The sequence below is a fragment of the Saccopteryx bilineata genome, chromosome 1 (genome assembly GCF_036850765.1).
Source record: "Saccopteryx bilineata isolate mSacBil1 chromosome 1, mSacBil1_pri_phased_curated, whole genome shotgun sequence".
Lineage (NCBI taxonomy): Eukaryota > Metazoa > Chordata > Mammalia > Chiroptera > Emballonuridae > Saccopteryx > Saccopteryx bilineata.
Genome location: NC_089490.1, coordinates 226,258,496 through 226,278,793, shown reverse-complemented (window position 1 = coordinate 226,278,793; position 20,298 = coordinate 226,258,496). Strand labels below are relative to the sequence as shown.

General features: G+C 38.7%; 1 protein-coding gene across 10 annotated transcripts in view; it reads right to left on the bottom strand.

Moving 5' to 3' along the window:
• The window catches only part of CDC42BPA (CDC42 binding protein kinase alpha), a 228,025-nt gene that overhangs the window by 23,245 nt on the left and 184,482 nt on the right, over positions 1 to 20,298 (bottom strand). For 8 of the 10 annotated variants that reach the window (XM_066237055.1, XM_066237008.1, XM_066236995.1 and 5 more), the window contains 9 exons: positions 19,471 to 19,554; positions 15,031 to 15,136; positions 9,967 to 10,103; positions 8,749 to 8,888; positions 7,448 to 7,529; positions 4,648 to 4,864; positions 3,780 to 3,842; positions 2,115 to 2,708; positions 448 to 545 (listed from right to left, as the gene is read on the bottom strand). In XM_066237055.1, coding sequence (XP_066093152.1) covers positions 448 to 545; positions 2,115 to 2,708; positions 3,780 to 3,842; positions 4,648 to 4,864; positions 7,448 to 7,529; positions 8,749 to 8,888; positions 9,967 to 10,103; positions 15,031 to 15,136; positions 19,471 to 19,554 — 1,521 coding nt within the window. The remainder of the gene's footprint in view (positions 1 to 447; positions 546 to 2,114; positions 2,709 to 3,779; positions 3,843 to 4,647; positions 4,865 to 7,447; positions 7,530 to 8,748; positions 8,889 to 9,966; positions 10,104 to 15,030; positions 15,137 to 19,470; positions 19,555 to 20,298) is intronic. The other 2 variants (XM_066237028.1, XM_066237037.1) reach the window with 1 other exon arrangement.

Sequence of the window (20,298 nt, the reverse complement as noted above, 5' to 3'; positions counted from 1 at the left end):
GAAACCTTCATTTCTTAACTATGAGATGCTTAAACACAGTTTGGGTTCTAATTTTAATCACTCTTCTAGCCTGTAAATCTGTTCTCATAGGATTTCAAATTGCATATGATTATGTGAAAAAGTTATAATTAATAATAATATACCTTAGAGCTCCTTAAATTATAGCGGAAAGAAATGCTGACATTTTAAGTCATAGGCTATATTCTAGTTGTTCATTATAACCACCATACTTTACACAGTGAAATTAATGTAATAAAAACAGTATGAAGTTGAGCTATTTATAAAATTCAAGAGCCTGATTTTTGTTTGTTTTTTTACTGTTAGCTAATTCCCAAATCATCAATTATATATGCCAGCAATAGCTGAATTAGTGAAATATAGCTAGCCATATTAGTGTTTCACTTAGACTCATTAGTTCACTTTGCCCATATTTGAAGGTTATATTACCTTTTTGAGTGGGAGAGTCTGAATCCACTCCATGGAGTTCACATCAAAGATGTCGACCGCATTCTCACTGTACACTGAGAGATAGGGCGCATTGTAACCTGGGAGATAGCAGATGGGACAGCCGGCAAGTTACTGTTAACTTAAACCAAAACATTCTGAAAGATCTATGCTAAATAATTACAGAGTGGAATCTCACACAAATCCTGTTGTTATCATATAACAATATCAAAACCTTTTTGAAGTAAACAGGATGTACATCATCAGTGAAGAGAGTTTATAGCCATTATAATACAGAAGAATTTTGTTAACACCAAGAATATAATACTCTTAGCTAATACGCGTTCTGTAAAGGAATTTCATTACATTTTAAAGTGATTCCTGAAGTAGTTAAGCTATTGACAGTGAAATAAACCTATAAAGTAGAGAACTCTTCAGGTAAGAGTGCTGCTGACAGTTATGAATGTGCAACAAAGCCCCCAGCACAGCCTCATGAAGAGCATAGATGCTCAGAATACACTTACTGAAAGAAGGGGTAAATGGTGAGACAAGCAGAGAGAGATTAAATAACTTCTCCATACTAAAGCCACAAATTACATTTTTGGCAGAACTATTCATAAAAGCCGGATATTCCAACTCTTACTCCACATTAGAAGCCAAAGTTTGAATTATTACCTGATTAGGTTATAAAACAGCATTCATTCTAAACAGGATACCATAGGTAAGTTTTTCAGAAGAAACAAAACATTCAGTAGAGTAAAAAGTCTGGGTTTGTAGAATTAGAAGTATTTTTCTTTTCTTATTTTTATCTAGATTCTCTAAGTTTTCTGAAATAAGCATGTATGGCTGTCTACAAACACCTTCCACTGAACCCTGCAGCTTAACTGTACACATGCCCATCGCCCCTGCAACCCAGTTACAGTGGAAGAGGTGGTACTCCTCTAGCCACATCCTTCCCTGTTCTAAATTCCATCTTTTCTGGCCTTCTTGGGGATTTCACTCCAGTTCCTACATTGACCACAGAGTCAACCTTATCCTAGTTCTCTCGTGGCTACTTTTCTTTAGCATTTAAACATGCTCAAGAACCTTCCAGTAAAAACAAAACATTTTGGGTTGAATATTCCTCCTATTTGTTATATCTTAAACAGTGAAATGGTACAGAATGAGTATTCTAAAACTTATTAATGTCTTAATATTTCTTGAAAGAGTATAATAAGCAATTTTAAATATCTATCTATCTAGATAAAAATGTAAAACTGAATAAACACTTCTTATAGATGCTATATTATACTTTTACATATGAATTAATTCACTTAGTATCCACTTCTCCAGAAGTCTTATTAGCTATCAATCACACTGTATTTTTGAGGACCATGAAGATAACTACACATTTAGGGATATTTAAAAATATAATAACATGGGCTAAAAAATCCATATAAGTAAAATATTCCACAGAAAGATTAGCTTTAATTGTTTGCATGTTAATATTGCATTGTTGACTTAGGCTTAACCACACAGGGTTACTTTACATAAATAACATAATTAATACTTAGGAAAAACCTTAAGAATGACTTAAAAATAACCTATTATTAACAAGAAATACATCTAGGGATAAAGTAGAAGAAGGAAGAGACAGAGAGATAAGACAGCCAAAAGGAAGAGAATCTTACAACAAGAGGAAGGGTTTGCCGGCCACATCAATTCCTGCTGTCTCGATCTCCGGCCCTGGCAGTCGGTGTAGATCCCTATGCTGTTAAAACACAGCAGGTACTCTTTACTGGAGATCTCCACTGCGCAGATGGCATCCATGGGCTGATGAGTGATAAATGACAGCGTGTGGTCATTAGAATGGAGCAGACTATATGGACTTCCTTCTCCATTCAAGGGGTATCTTAGAAATCCTGACTGGAATCCCACACAGAGATGTTCACTGAAGATTGCCATCCACTGGACGTTATACAGGACTTGAATTTCCTTAAATTTTCTGTGACGGGTCTTGCTCTGCAATAGTTCATAACAGAGGACCTGCCTTTTCATAGCCACACACAGGCATGAAAGATTTCCATGATGCACTTTTCCGGAAGTTATGGTCTGACACCCCTTAGTTTCTGCCAGCTTATAAAAATCAGTCTCTCGTCCATCCAGAGCTGACATAGGAAAAAGTCGCACATGACGATTTCGTCCTGAGATCACAGCAACAAGCTGATCATTTGGAATGAGTTCAATCTGATGAATCTTCTTATTGTCACTCACTCTAATAATTTCTATGCAAACAAATAATAATAAATCAGATGCAAAATAATGTTTATTAATCATATCCCAATTATACTCAAAAGGATGTAAGTCAACTTATAATAGATATAATAATAACATAAGTCAACAACAGAGACACACACAGAGAAGAATAAGCACTCAGAAATCATACAGAGAAAGAGTAAGATGACTACACCCATTACAAGATAATTTAACTCACTTATAATAAAGTATTAAATTTAGCACTGAGATTTCTGGCAGCCAAGGCCAAGAGTTGCTATGTGATAAATAAAGCATTGGTCTCCAACTGCTTGTCTGTGGACCAACATTTATAGACTGTATGATCTTCATACAACATCAGGGTGGTTACTGCTTTGTGGACCAGCACAGGCCCATGGACCAACAGTTGAAAACCACAGTGATAAAGCATGCCAGATCTTCACAACAAACAAAGACAAAAAAACCTTTTTACTGGTACTAACTTCTAGGGAACTTTTTACTATGGAGTTTGTATTTAAAAAAAAAAAGAGTAACTTATTTCACTAAAAGTATTTGCATGAGTAAATAAACTAATGAAGTTTAAACACATTGTTTTCCCATGATCTAACTTGATATAAATATAGAACTTAGAACACAGTACTCAAGAATGCTAAATGAAATTGGTTTCTTTTTATTTCACCCGGTATTTAATTCCTCTTTAGAAAAAAATTCCTTTGCAATAAACTATGGGAAAGAAACCCGACACCTAATACATCTTAATCACTGTCCCCTCTCCTAGAGCCACTAGAGCAACGGGAAGAGGAAGCCGACTCCTCCCATGGTCCCCCTGAGAAGGCAGCCTGAGCTCAAACAGCGGGACTGCTGAGTCAGCCGACACCAGGAAGACAACTGCATGCGGAAGTTTCAGAACTCATGGTGATTACAGAAATTAAAAAGTTATCTGCTGACTTATAAACATACCAACTTAGGTGTGGAAAATTTCAATTATAGAATAAGTAATGCTCTTTTTAAAATTTAGAACCTAGAGTTTTAGAATTTTCTAGTAACATACAATTTCAAGTTGCCCCACAAGTTTCTCTTACCATCCTTGGTGACGTGCACCACAAACAAGCCTTCTTCATTTCCCAAAGCTATCCTTTCATGATCTAGGTAAAATATAAATAAATAAGAAACATTTCTAAGAGGTAAAAACCTATGTAAAACTAACAGAACAAAATAGATAATAAAATTTGGTATAAAAACCTGAAAAAATAATTTAAAAATAGCAGTAACAATTTTTAGTATTAAGTAAGTATTTTAGTATTAAGTATCATTAAAAAATAATCTATATCAGTATTTACAAAAAGAAGTGTTTACTCAATAAAGGGTGAAAAAATTAAAAGTCTCATTTGTTAGTGGCCTAGTTCTATTTTGGGAGGGAACACCTGGGAAAGACATTTAAACTAATCATTAAACTTTTCATTATTTACTAGAAAGTAACAAAAGAGTTGATGTGTATATAAAAATATGGCAAAAATGTAAACTTCCACACACAAAAGCTGCCATTTTTTAGGGCATTTTATGTACAGGGCACTCTGTGTTATATACTGCATCTTATTTAAACTTCCCAATAACTTTTGCAAGGTAATTAGTCTCTACTTTTACACAGAAACTTATGCTTTAGAAATTAAATTGTTCTCATTCACACAAGCAGAAAATAGATATGCTAAAAGTTAAACTTTAACACTGTGGCTTTTTCAGAAGAAAACACATTTGAAAAGCATACTTATTCTTGTTTACTGAGAATCAAAGCTTAATATGGTCTCATCCGTTCAATACACAGTCACTGAGCACCTGTGATGTCCCACAGACCAGGTTGGACACTGGGCATTCCTAGATGAAGGCCAGTCCCTGCTGACAAGGTAGTTAGTAAGCAATAACGACAACATGATAAACGGGAAGAACAAATACCTATGATTGCAGCAGCCTGGGTGGTCTTAATGAGGGGCAGAGTGCTGTCGTAAGCCTCTTTGGGAACATAAACTGAGCGGTCTCTGAATTTGTTTTTCTTCAAAATCTTGTGCAACTCACTCAGCACTCCCACCCACTTACTCTTCTCATTCTCACTGTCAGCCAGCATCAGGATTGAACACTTGTTATTAGATGCTGAGAGCTGGGAAGTTGTGACCTAGGAAAATTCAATCAAAATTCATGATTTTAGAAAACAGACAGCCTTTAAGTCAGTTTTATGCTTAGATTAGTTTGCCTAGCACTAGCCAACAAAATCAGCAGAGGTTAACTATGCCTAATCAGAAGAATAACTAGTTTTAGCATTAGATTCACGGCAAAGCAAAGGTAGCAGATACCATTCTAAATGTTAGTATTGTTTTTATTTTCTTTGCTATCAAGTGCCAGGTACTATCACTAAAAAAATGCAGTACATACACTCATATAATAGCAACTGACATTTATGAGTAATTACTGAGCCCTCTGCATTGATCAAAGCACTTTTCAAGTATTAACTCATCTAATCCTCTCAACACCTTCATAAGATAGGTAGCTATCACATACTGTTTTTATATATGAAAAACTGTGATGGAAAGAAATTAACTTCCCCAAGGGCACACAATAAGAGTGGGATCCCTGTCCATGCTCGTAAGCACTATACCATACTGATTTTCAACTTGTTTTACATAGTTTGAAATGCAGAAAAATGCTTTACATTGTCTGTTATTCCATAACAATAACTCATATTATCTTAGAGAACATCAGCTCACTTTAGTTACTATTTAAATAAGCTTATCATTATACGAACAGCATTTATAACAGAGATTTAATTTTATGTATTTGGACCCTTTCTTAAAAGTAATTTAAGCAGCATGACAATAACATCCCACTATGTTTGTCAGTTACAGATAAATGGGCCTCTGAAGGCTCCACTGGCGGCTGCAGAGAGTATAGTTGTTGGTCTAGGAACTGAGACCAAATATAATCTTTGTCTGACTTTCCTTAGATATGTACAAGACTCAGAGACAAGTACTAAGCATACAGGCAGAAGGTTAGGGCAGTATTCCTTTCTTTTTACCTCTATTATCTTAAATCACCAATCTAAGATTGCACTGTGGACAGCCTCCAAAGGGTTGCACTGTGGACAGCCTCCAATAATTCTTTCTATGGAATTCCATTTTTCTTATCAATATGTGGAATCTATCCCCTTCCCTGAAACCCAGGTTGACCTCAAGACTTGCTTTGATTAATAAAAGGGGGCTTGACCAGGCAGTGGTGGAGTGGATAGAGCATTGGACTGGATGTGGAGGACCCAGATTCAAAACCCTGAAGTTGGCCCTGGCCGGTTGGCTCAGCGGTAGAGCGTCGGTCTGGCGTGCGGGGGACCTGGGTTCAATTCCCAGCCAGGGCACATAGGAGAAGCGCCCATTTGCTTCTTCACCCACCACCCCCTCCTTCCTCTCTGTCTCTCTCTTCCCCTCCCGCAGCCAAGGCTCCATTGGAGCAAAGATGGCCCTGGCACTGGGGATGGCTCCTTGGCCTCTGCCCCAGGCACTAGAGTGGCTCTGGTTGCGGCAAAGCGATGCCCTGGAGGGGCAGAGCATCGCCCCCTGGTGGGCAGAATGTCGCCCCTGGTGGGCGTGCCGGGTGGATCCCGGTGGGGCACATGCGGGAGTCTGTCTGACTGTCTCTCCCCGTTTCCAGCTTCAGAAAAATACAAAACAAACAAACAAAAAACAAAACAAAACAAAAAAAACCCTGAAGTCACCAGCTTGAACACGGGCTCGCCAGCTTGAGTGTGGAATCACAGACATGATCCCATGGTCACTAGCTTGAAGCCCAAGGTCAGCTTCAGCTCAAGGTTACTGGTTTGAGTAAGGGGTCACTGGCTTGGCTGCAGCCCCCTGGTCAAGGCACATGTGAGAAAGCAATCAAAGAACAACTAAGGTGCTGCAATGAAGAATTGATGCTTCTTATCTCTCCCTTCCTATCTGTCTGTCCCTATCTGTCCCTCTCTAACTTTCTGTCAAAAAAAAAAAGACTGCAAAAGGGTTATTATGCCTTTTGGGGGTCTAGTCCTTTGAAGACCTGGCAGCGTCTTTTGCTCTCTTGGAGGCCAGCCACAGAGAGTTCAGCCAGTCTACCGACGCATCAGAGACCACGTGGAGAGTTCACAGACAGCCCGGCAAACAGCCAGCACCCAACCCCAGATGTGAGAGCAGGTCATTTTGGATATTCCAGCCCCAAATGAGCTGAATGCAGTCACACGAGGGGACCCCAGTCAGCATCAGAAGAACTGTGCAGCTGACCCACGGGGTACTGAAAAATAAATCCCTGGTAGTTTAAGCCACTAAATTTTGGAATGATTACCACAAAGTCCCCAAACTGAACATGTTAATTTTTAAAATGACATTAAAAAGAAAAAAAACTTCCATTTTTATGAACCTTGAGAAACTTTGCACTTAGTCAATTTCCATGTAGTAGTATTTATTTGAAAATTCAATTGTGGCTCCAAAATATTATCCAAGAGGAAACCTACTTTAGAAGCCATATATTAACACTCTGTACAGGTCTTTCAAAATTTAATACTTAGCACTAACAGTCTACTCATTCAAGTACTGGATCACATGGAATACACATAGGAATAGTAGGAATAGAGGATCTGGTCCTAACCCCAGTAAGTCTGTGATCTGTATGGAGAGGCAAAACATATGCTCATTACAAACAAATAATTCAGTGATCAAATTACAGTACACATACTTACTCTAAATATACATGGTATATCTTTTCGACTTGCATGGATAACATCAGAAGCCAAGACTGAACTCACAGAAAATTCTTCATCCCTAAAGGAAAAGTGAAACGTGAGAATTCAGTGTACGTGGTTATGTGTGTAGTCTTGGGTGTATATCCAAATAACACATATGGAGCAACTCTTAAAACTGAATTGCACAAAACATCCAAACTAAATTGTTTTAAAAATTTTATTTCCCTGCCATTTTAACTGATAGTGTCCACAGTCATTTATCAGTAGCTGTACAGCAGCACATTATACAAGAGCTGGGAACAATTCTTGGTGTACCCAAAGTCCCAAGGCCAGTAAGATACAAGTGCACTGGGGTCTGAATGCTGGCAGGACTCCAGAGTGTCCAGCAGACTGAACCCTCTATCCTCTGATACTACATCTCAAGTGCCCTTAACACAGCTCATTTTAATGTGGCTTCAACACCGAAAACAGAATTGCTTCACAATAATTTATTCCTTAATTTGGTTACTGGTATCATCATCCTCTTGGTCTTGGAGACTTGATGCCTTAGTCTTATTTTGGATCCTTCTCCCTCATCTTTCTATATTTAGTCCTTCAGCAGGCACTGTCAGATTTTCCTTGCTAACATGTCTTGTGCTTATCCCTTCGTATTCTATGTTTATAGGAAAGATACTGTTAGAGATGCTGGTGTAATAATCCAGTGTGAGCCACAGCCAGGAATCCTAGTTTGCGTGCTGGAGGCAGCTCTGGGCTGGAATGGGGGTTGGGAGCCATCACTGCAGAGGCCAGGGCTGAAAGGCATTAAGGAGATGACTCCAGGGGAAGGGCTGCAGTTAGGAGAAGAGATGAATGAGAGCCTTGCATGGGGCAGGGGCGAGTCTGACAATGGGACATGAAACATTCATGATGTATTTACTTAAATGTTTGCCATTTGCATTATATATTCCAAGGACTTGTCTGACTTTGAAATTTTATTTCTTTTCCTCACTTGGAAATTATCCTCAGCCTTCAGGTGATGGTATAAACAACACACATTAGGCCTCTACTACCCCAGAAACCTTTAAACTAGTCCTTTGGATTCAAATATTAGCTTTTTTTTTCTGACCCCCAGACACCAACCTGTCTTATAACTACACTTTACTTCCTATATTTAATTATGTTACTATAGTAATTAGAAAATTAATATGAAATTAAATTTAAATAAAAACATGGCAATATAATTAGAAGAAAAATCACACACTTTTTATTTCTATGCTGCAAAGATACAAATATAAATATTTTCACCTTCAAAAGCTTACCTCATGTCAATCACTTGACTGATGACCACGCTGGGCTGGGACGCTTTTCCTTCCGCAACATCATACAGAAAGAGTTTGAAGTCACAGACTACAGCCAGTGCCCTCTGCCACCCTTTCTTCACTCCGGCTGGCTTTGGGATCTTAGGCAAACACACAAAAACACCCAAACTTAAAGTCAGCAGAGCCCTTTCAATTACATACATACTGCATAGTGAAAACCTGAAGCCAATGCACATGTGTTAGAAGTCTCCACTTTGGTGGGTAAAGTAGTAGATGGAATACATTAAGTTATTAATAAAATGTGAGAATACATTCTCCAAACACAGAATGACTTTTTATTCTGAAAATTTTTTTAATGGTACCATTTTAACTTTCACTTTTAATTCTTTAAAATAACGTTCACGAATTTCTTTCAGTAGCATAAAAGTCAAATTTGGTAGTAAGATGAAGCACAGCTTACACTTTAAATACCATTCAAGATCTCTCAAGTGAGGTCATGCCACGCTGTGAGAGTACCACACTTTACAAGCATCTGCCAAGATCGTTTATGGGGAGTTCAACATTTGTTCATTACAAGATCAAGACAGCACAGAGAAATTTTAAACATCTTGGAATTGATTTCCAAGCAAAGATTAGGTTTTTGTTTTCTTTTTATTTATTTATTTTTTTGTATTTTTCTGAAGCTGGAAACGGGGAGAGACAGTCAGACAGACTCCTGCATGCGCCCGACCGGGATCCACCCGGCATGCCCACCAGGGGTGACGCTCTGCCCACCAGGGGGCGATGCTCTGCCCCTCCGGGGCATCGCTCTATTGCGACCAGAGCCACTCTAGCGCCTGGGTAGAGGCCAAGGAGCCATCCCCAGTGCCAGGGCCATCTTTGCTCCAATGGAGCCTTGGCTGCGGGAGGGGAAGAGAGAGACAGAGAGGAAGGAAAGGGGGTGGGGGTGGAAAAGAAGATGGGCGCTTCTCCTATGTGCCCTGGCCGGGAATCGAACCCAGAACCCCCGCACGCCAGGCCGACGCTCTACCACTGAGCCAACCGGCCAGGGCCAGGTTTTTGTTTTCAAATCATTATTTTGAGTGAAATAAAATTATTAGGTCAATTTTATTCACCTAGTTTTCTGTCAAGGACTGTGTTTGTCAGGTGACTAGCCTACATTTTAATTCATTAATGAACTTTAAAAAATTAATCTATATCTAACCTAATGATACTTACCCTGACATGACCTTCATACGCTGTTCCAATTCCTTTCTGAGGATCTATCCCCAGGGGACCTTTCGTCTGTTCAGGAGGGACTGGACACACGGTAGGCGCTTTGTTTACACACGTGATATGACATGAAAATCCACACACTTTTGGAGGGACACAAATAAACATTGTTCAATAAAAATTCATTTTACAAAAAGAAAAACTACTAAGCATTCATCACATGCAAGGTAGATGAACACTGCTCTCTGATTTTATTTCAAAAAACTATTTTGTCATTTGGGGAGCCAGTTCATTTGTCCAATAAAAAGAATTTCAATACGAAATAGTATTTTTTTTTATTATTGTAATATTGTTCTGTGTTAACATTAGTGATCAAACTGAGAAGCAAATAAAAGGGGAAAAACGTAATCTTGTGAATGAAATGGCTGACTTAAACTTTGAATTCCTAAAAGAGCAGTTTCTGAACTTCTCTCTACCTCCATCTGCTGCAACCTGGTTTATGCCCTGGAATTCTCCTTTCAAGAGTCACCGATGGATGTTAAATTATCTGACATCTTGGCACTATCTGCAAATTTTACCAATCCTTCTTTTTGAAAATAGAATTGTTCAATGATTAAAATGGTATAAATTAAGAGTAAATTTGTGAGTCATTTTATATATATCACACACACACATCTATATATACATATATATTTACACACTTAAATTACAATTAAGATAATAATAGTTAATTTATTGAGTGCTTTCAACTTTTCTATGGCAATCTAAGAAAGGTACCACGACCTCCATTTATTTATTTAAGATTTTATTTATTCATTTTAGAGAGAGGACACAGAGAGGGAGAGACAGAGAGAGAAGGGAGGAAGAAGCAAAAAGCATCAACTCCCATATGTGCCTTGACCAGGGAAACCCAGGGTTTCGAACCGGTGATCTAAGTGTTCCAGGTCGATGCTTTTACCTACTGCGCCACCACAGGCCATGACCTCCATTTATACGGGGCTTGCCCTGGGTCACAGAACTCATAAATGGTATTGCTGCAATTCAAACCCATGTAGTCTGGCTCACAACCTGCCCACCTGGCTACTAACAATAGTGCCAGGATACCTCTTGATACTCCCATGATGAATTTGAGATTCTAAGACAAAATGATAAAAATAAATTTAATTTCATTGAGACTTGGTTGGGTGAGAATTAAAGGATAAGGTATTTAAAACAAGCTTGTTGGGAGGGGTTACAGATGAAGAATTATCTATTTACATAAAGCAGGATTTTAGAGGGTAATTGGGAAAAAACAGGAGCGGAATGGAAAGACTGTCGTAGGCACACACAGTAAAGTGGACTGTGTATCACAAAAGGATGCTGTGGAGGAGAGGCTAGATGGACTAGTACTGACTGACCAAGATTAGCCAGTCTTCTATAAGACAGCTCATTCACGTGTAAGTAGAGTGTCTAATAACAGAACCTGCCTTCCAAAGGGCAGTGGAAGCAACACAATAATTATCCTAAAATAGATCTAACTACAAACATCCAGGAAGAAATCAAAATGACAGAAATCTTTAGAGGCTGTAATGACATTATCACTCATTTATGAAAGCACGGGCAGAGTCTGACATGTCCCCATAGCTTTAGAAAATAGGTCCCGATTCACGGCATGAGATTCTAGAGAGGAAGAGTCAGGAAGATCTCAAAAATTCCTACTATAAAATTACAAATGATTCCGATTCATAAAAAATGATAAGGAACCTAGAGTCAAGTATCTGCCCAGGATTCTTTCTGATAAACATATCTTATAATGACATTTAGAAACGTTTATGATCGTATTGGCCAATGTCACCCCAATAAATTAAAAAAAGAAAATAAGCTCTTAAACTGAATTATTTTTCTTCTATTAACTCAATTGCATCTGAGAAAAAAAGGACATTTATAAGTACAGCTGACCCTTGAACAAAATTGGTCTGAACTGCTTGGGACAATTTATCTGCATTTTTTTTTTCTCTTTTTATTAAGTGAGAGGCAGGGAGGCAGGGAGACCGACTCCTGCATGCACTGACTCCTGCATACACCATGACAGGGATCCACCTGGCAAGCCCACTAGGGGGCAATGCTCTGCCCATCTGGCGCCACTGCTCTGTTGCTCAGAATGGAGCTATTTCCGTGTCTGAGGGCAGAGGCCATGGAGCCATCTTCAGTGCCAGGGGCCAAACTGCTGGAACCATTTGAGCTATGGCTGTGGGGGAAGGGTGGAGAAGTAGATGGTTGCTTCTCCTGTGTGCCTTGACTGGGAATTGAACCTTGGATTTCCACACATTGGGCTAATGCTCTACCGCTGAGCCAACCGGCCAGGACCAGATTTTTTTCAGTAAATACTGTAAATGTATTTTCTTGTCCTTATTATTTTCTTTTTTTTTTTTTTTTTTTTCATTTTTCTGAAGCTGGAAACAGGGAGAGACAGTCAGACAGACTCCCGCATGCGCCCGACCGGGATCCACCCGGCACGCCCACCATGGGGCGACGCTCTGCCCACCAGGGGGCGATGCTCTGCCCCTCCGGGGCGTCGCCATGTTGCGACCAGAGCTACTCTAGCGCCTGAGGCAGCGGCCACAGAGCCATCCCCAGCGCCCGGGCCATCTTTGCTCCAATGGAGCCTTGGCTGCGGGAGGGGAAGAGAGAGACAGAGAGGAAAGCGCGGCGGAGGGGTGGAGAAGCAAATGGGCGCCTCTCCTGTGTGCCCTGGCCGGGAATCGAACCCGGGTCCTCCGCACGCTAGGCCGACGCTCTACCGCTGAGCCAACCGGCCAGGGCTGTCCTTATTATTTTCTTAATAGCACTTTCTTTTCTCTAGCTTACTGTATTGTAAGAATACAATACGTAATACATATAACATACAAAATATGTGTTAAGTGACTGCTTACGTTATTGGTAAGGCTTCAGGTCAACAACAGACTATAGCTAGTGCTCGACTTACGACCACGATTGGTTCCGATAGACCGGTCGTAAGTTGAGTAGGCTATATGTACAGTACTGTGAAATGATGTTATAAAAATCTTTAAGTCATATTTTATCATAATTTTCTTTCATTATTGTTATATATCATAATTTTCTTTGTTCATTTTATGCTGTTTGATCATCTCTATACCATTTTGTTTCTTAGTTTTATATTCGTCAGGTTTAAGTAAAACACTGCATTACTGGTACAACTGGTTTAATATTTGCAAAGACAATTTCCTCTTGGTAGACATCTTGGGAGGGGTTTGATGAAAAATATCCAAGACACAAAACACAAATTGCTGTACTGAGTCTGGGCTAACAGTTGAAATGGTGCACGCGGAGATAGTAGTGCTGCCGGAAGCTGGTCGCACTGTCATAGGCCCAGCTGGGCAATGCTTGCGCTGCCAGACGCAGAGCAGTCGTGGCTAGCGATTGTGGTCATAAAGTCAAATGGTTGTAATTTGCATAGGTCGTAAGTCGATCAATATTTGTATTAGGATTTAGGTTTTACTCGGATTTTCGACTGTGCCGGGGGCTGGCACCCAAACCCGTGTTCAAGGGTCAGTTAATACTACCTAAGTTCCACAATTAAGCAAGGCTTAACAACTGTACAAACTCTCTTCTTCTTTGGCTTCAGAAACAGCTTTCTGGTCAATGACAGAGCCTGTTCCTTCTCAGATCACTGTGTTATCTTCACGTGTTACCTCCCCTCTGCCCTGCTGCCCACGGCTCTGTCCTTGTCCTTGTTCTCTACCTGTACCTCCTGGGCCATGTCACTCACACTCATCACTTCATCCACTCAAAACTCTCAAACCTCCACTTTCCAACCTGATCAGAGGTGGATAAAGGCTGGTTGAGGCCCTGGGTGCCAAAGAAATACTGGGCCCCTTACATTAAATAAAATGTAAAGTTGGGGTTTTGTGGGGGCCCTTCAGAAGTTGGGGCCCAGGGTGCGCGTCTGGTGCACCCACCGTTAAATCCGCCTCTGAACTTGCCCATTTTCTTTAGCTCTCAACCCATGTAGTATCTAACAAACCAGTTAAGATGATGCAGTTGGGATTTGCCACTTGGTTGGGAAAACTAACCAAACAGAATACATCGCCTTGGATGCTATTAATCTCCTCTGTTCAAAGTATTCCACTTCAGGCTAATCACAAACATATGGTACAAAGAAAACTCAGCATCTGCTGAAGACTGACTCCCTTCCCTTCATGTCCCTCCAACCCTAAGAAATGTAAACTAATATCAGAATTTGAATCAGCAACTATTCCCTCACCCTTTTCATAAGATACAGTGGTAAATTATGTATGAGGCATTGTTATAGTCACAGGTCTCAGGTGATTTTTAAAAAGCATATTTCTAAAATATATACAAATACTCTACTGCATTATAATTTAAATGATTTGCATTTTCAAATTTGTAGGAAAAATAAAGTGGTGCCCAAACAAACACACTTTGTTCTCTGTTCAAATGACCCTGACTCCCTGATCTCAGAATGTGTGCTCCACGAGGATGTGAGGAGGGTGGTACTCTGTGCTCAGTGCCCAGAAACACAGAGTGGCCATTCCATCAACACACGGTGGATGAATCAGTAAACGGTACGGGGAAACCTCTGCTATTAATACTAGGAACAAAATATCTTTTAAAGCATAGTGGCAGACACTTAATATTTCTAAAAAAATACTACACATTGTCGACTTTTCAATAATATCTGTCAAAAAAACCCAACAAAATTAAAATTAAATGAATAGATTCAAGGATAACTCTCATGTCTTATAGGTTATATAGGTTAATGGTTTTTGGAAAACCACAAAATCACCTGAATAATAAAATAAAGATGAATAAAGCACTTAAATATATCTCTCCTTTAAAAAGTTTTGTGGGACTATCTTATTTTTTTCAATATTCAAAAGATGTTAGCAAAGTGCTCATTTTATTGTCTCTATTCCTGTTATCCAAAGAAAAGCAAATCATTAAAACAAACATTTACATACCTTATAAAGAGAATAAAGTTATTTGATTATAATTTATGTGTAACTGTTAGGACTCTAAAGTCACATTTTCTTACCATTGTGTTCTTACCTTCACAGGAACAGCCCTGTCTTATCAAACCCACCATCAAAGAGGTGCACTGATGACATTTGGTAGGAGTAGTAAAAGATTTGACAAAAAACTGATGAGACTTGCGCTGCAAAACAAATGGATAAAAACATACATTGACTAACGGATTTTCACACTATGAATCTCTGTGCCCCACAACAGCTGCTAGAATGTTTCTAAATAGGAGTAGAATGAACTCTTTTCCTTTCTCACCACGTATTTCTATAATCCATGTTCTTAAATAAAGTTACAAAACAAACTAGCTTTTGTGAGCTCAAAAATTTAGATTTCAGGATCTTTATCAATTCTTCAAATTATTCTTTAGCAGAGTTATGTGAAATCTTGCATATTTATACCTACAGAAATAAATTCAAAATGCTTTCAGACCTCCTTGGGAAGAACAAAGAGTAATTTAAAGTTCTTGCCTTACTATAAATCATGTACTTGATTTTCTGGGACCAAGAACAAATCATATGCTTAAAAACCTGTTTCCTTCCGTGGAAGCAGGCAGTATTACACTTGAGCAGACAAAAACACATACACATTATTCTAGAGACAGATGGTAGCCTAAAATTTCTTACTGAAAACCCAGTGATTAAAATTTTCGAGGTCTTGCCTAAGCTATGTGACAGTAAGTGAATGCAGAATTTAGCTCTCTAGAATGCTCCTTTCCTCTCCAAATTGTCTTAGCATATCTTAATAGTAAAAATGCATTATTACTACCTTTCCGTCACATGCTAATGTGAACTTAGGAGCAAATTACTTAACTCCTCTGTCTCACTGTTCTCATTCTAATATAAATTAGGATCAATATAGTACCTATGTTAGGGGTGGCTATAGGAGCATTCATATAAACAAAGCCTTCTGAATGGTGCTGGTACAAGTAAGCACTGAAAACATATTTACTAGTTTTGAAAATAAATTTGGCTAGTTATTTCCCTTTTATATGTGCAACTGAGTTAAACTGGTAAGAAATTTATTCTATATTTCAATAATATGTAAATACTGATGAAAAACGGTATTAAAGTAGTATTTATTTCAGTTGAGACTAACTTCACATATTAACAAAAAACTAAAGAGAATATTCAAAGCTTTAAAATTTAAGTTAAAAATAAATTCTACTTTTCTCAACTGAAATAAGTGATTTACACATCGCAAAAGAAAAACTTTTTAAAACCAAGAAGTCATTTTACATAGAATGCCAACTAGCAGAGCACTGGGGTCTTGGAATGAGGTTAAGACTCCCAAATTCAGAGCAGCCACAGGCTCTAGTCCAACCTCACACTATTCTATTCTAGAAGTTGCTCAGGACCCCTGGACAGCTTCAAAGTGGCACTTGGATGTGACTCTGCTCTACACAGAACAGACTTTCTGTATGCTAACTATGTGACTGCTCCTATGTGGACCAAGCACCAACCACGGAACAGACTCTGGGCCAGTACTTTACATACATCCTCTCACAAGATGGACTCAACGCCTGGAAAGAAAGGTATTATTCCCTCATATAGATGAAGGAACCCAAACTTGGACAAAGTAAATAAGTCTCTTTCTGACTCTGCCATCTCTCAAACTTTCAGAGGTAGAACATGATCCTAAAAAGAACCAAGGACTACATAAGACACAGGTCAAAAGCAGGGGCACTCCATGCCAGTGAATAAAACACAAGTATCTAATTTGTTAACAACATATAATTTTTGTGTGTGTGTGACAGAGACAGAGAGAGAAACAGATAGGGACAGACAGGAAGGTAGAGAGATGAGAAGCATCAATTCTTCATTGCAGCACCTTAGTTGTTCGTTAATTGCTTTCTCATATGTGCCTTGATGGGGGGGGGGGGGCTACAGCAGAGCTAATAACCCCTTGCTCAAGTCAATGACCTTGGGCTCAAGCCAGTGACCTTTGGGCTCAAGCCAGCGACATGGGGTCATGTCTATGATCTCATGCTGAAGCCAGCAACCCCACGCTCAAACTGGTGAGCCCATGCTCAAGCCAGCAACCTTGAGGTTTTGAACCTGGGCCCTCCACATCCCAGTCCAATGCTCTATCCACTGTGTCACCACCCGGTCAGGCACAACATATAAAATTTTGTTCAACATTTCTCCTGTATACTATTTGTACTCTTAAGGTTTTGCTCTTTATTTTTTTTTTAATGTTTCTTTTCTTTTTTTTTTATTTTAGTGAGGGGAGTGAGAGACAGGAACAGACAAGAAGGGAGAGAGATGAGAAGCATCAATTCTTTATTGTGGCATCTTAATTGCTCATTGACTGCTTTCTCATATGTGCCTTGACTGAGGGCTCCAGAGCCAGTGAGCAAGACCTTGCTCAAGCCAGTGACCTTGGGCTTCAAGCCAATGACATTTGGGCTCAAGCCAGCAACCATTGGGTCGTGTCTATGATCCCGTGCTCAAGCCTGCAACCTCACACTCAAGCTGGCAACCTCGGGGTTTTGAACCTGGGTCCTCAGCTTCCCAGGCCGATGTTCCACCCACTGCGCCACGGCCTGGACAGGCTTAAGTTTTTGCTCTTTAAAGAGCAAATTTACTAAGAGTAAATTTTTTCATGCTAACATTTTTTTTTTTTTTTACAGGGACAGAGAGAGAGTCAGAGAGAGGGATAGATAGGGACAGACAGACAGGAACGGAGAGAGATGAGAAGCATCAATCATCAGTTTTTTGTTGCGAAACCCTAGTTGTTCATTGATTGCTTTCTCATATGTGCCTTGACCGTGGGCCTTCAGCAGACTGAGTAACCCCTTGCTTGAGCCAGCGACCTTGAGTCCAAGCTGGTGAGTTTTTTGCTCAAGCCAGATGAGCCAGAGCTCAAGCTGGCGACCTTGGGGTCTCGAACCTGGGTCCTTCACATCCCAGTCTGACGCTCTATCCACTGCGCCACCACCTGGTCAGGCATGCTAACATTTTTTGATTGTTCAAAATATATTAATACTAAAGATTCTGAATTATTTTACTGATTGGTTCTGGAGGCTTTTATTACAATGAAAGAAGAATTAATCAACTGCTTGAGGTAATTTCATTCTTTCTCCTTCTTTCAAATGATAACAAGACAGGTCTGAAAATAACAGCAATAAAGTAACTGTGGCCATGACAAATTTTTTACAGTAATTCTTCATAATACCCAAGAAATTGTTTACAAAACATATTATATATACCCCCCTCAGAGATCTACTCTGTACATCAAAATTTTAATTAAGTATGCAACAGCAGAAAAGAAAAGCAATGCTTTAGCAGAGCATTAATTTTAAGGGACCAACCATCCAACTGGGAGGTGCTGGTTAAACTATGGCAGGCAGTGTGATTTACTCCTAAAGATTCGGGGGCTCATGTTCACCCCTCTAACTACAGACAGTGTAACATGTGACAGAATTAAAGATTCTGATGACACACAACAGGATTTTTATTCCAGTAAATTATTGGTCTGTAAAGAAAGAACGCATTCTTTTTTCAGAGACTCTATTATCTTTGCCTTTCTTTTCTTTTTTTTTTTTTTTTAAATTTATTTATTCATTTTAGAGAGGAGAGGGAGAGACAGAGAGAGAGAAGGGGGGGGGAGGAGCTAGAAGCATCAACTCCCATATGTGCCTTGACCAGGCAAGCCCAGGGTTTTGAACCGGCGACCTCAGCTGCCTTTCTTTTCTATACATCACATTTTTCAAATACTTTTTACTTCTTTCCTCATTTCTTGATTTAAAAGTAATTCCCTCCCATCTTCTAGTTCTCATAAATCATCTGTTGAGCTTATTTACTCTTGGATCCCATACAGGTTAGTGTATATTTCTGAAATTATATATCATTACATATTACCTTAATTTCTGATTCTTTCTCCTGATTTCTTCTACCTCTTTTCAAATCCTTTTTCTGACACCCTCACTTCTGAGATTTACTGCTTCTAATTTTTGTTATTCTAGAGTTTCTATCATGTTCTTAATTTCTTGAAATAGCAAATATAGTTTTCATTGGGTTTGTAGACATGTCTTTCTGGTACACTTTCACTTTTTGTTAAATACATTGCTCTTATTCTCTTTTCAGAGTGTGTGACGATTTTACTGCAATCATTTTTTAAATGGTTTGTTAACCTCAATCCTAGATTCTTTTATAAATGGCCTCAACTTAGTACTTTCCTCACAACACATCTTCTAAGCACTGCTCCTCACTATAACAGGCTTTAAAACACTGAACTTAACAAGATGGAAGAAAATCAAACCAAACCAAACTTTGGACACTCCTTCTACCTTTCTCAGTGGTGATCATTTCCATTAATAACCGAATTTATTTTCTTTCTAAGCTTTCAAGTTTGCAATTTTAAGAAAATCAACAGAAAAAAAAGTTCCAGGAAATATAGGAAGCAGAAGAAAGCCATTTCCATTTCTGTCTCAGAACACACTGTGCTATAAGCAGAGAAGAGTACCTTGGGTAGAATGCCAGTTGAACCAGGACATGCCTTTTTCCTTAAGGTTGGTGTGTGAACTGGAAGTGGAGTACTGTCTACAGTCTGAATCCAGGGGCAAAAAAGAAATAAATGTTATGAAAAACATCCATTTCAAATGTCACTAGAAATAAATCAAGGTAAATAAAGCCAAAGAAAATATCAATAAGGCAAAATATATCTCAATGAAGCTAAAATTCTCACAATGTTGATAATTTAAATGTCTGCCTCCAATATCTACAAGTGAAATATTTGTTCAAGTAGTAAAAATTGTTTCAGTATGGAAATGTAAAAATAAAAATGTGGAAAAGAGAATCCACAGAAGAACACAAAAAAATGTCACAGCATGTAATCTACATAAAAATGAGGATATTTCAAGTTCAATTGAAAATGCCATATTCTAAAAAACATCTGAAAGAGTTTTTAACTAGATTTGAAATAAAAATATTAACGCCCTACAGAATGCATATTATATATACGCAACACAATTCTGTGGACTTTTGGGTATGTTTATACAGAGATTGATTGAAAGTGGGATTTTTGTGTGGAAATCAATTTCCAAAGAAGGAAGTTAGATTATTATTAGGATCTAGAATTTATACACAAATTTACAAATTTAGTTATGAGTCATATCTTTATTTTATGGGAAATTATTATAAGATATTACTTTGAATAAAAGGAACCAGTGATTTTACTGGATGTTCATGTATAAAATAAGATCACTTGATTAGCAAAGTGTAGAAAAAGATGTGAAAAAAGACTTCCTATTGGGATGCTAAGCAGGTAAACAACAGGAAAACACTAGCTTTG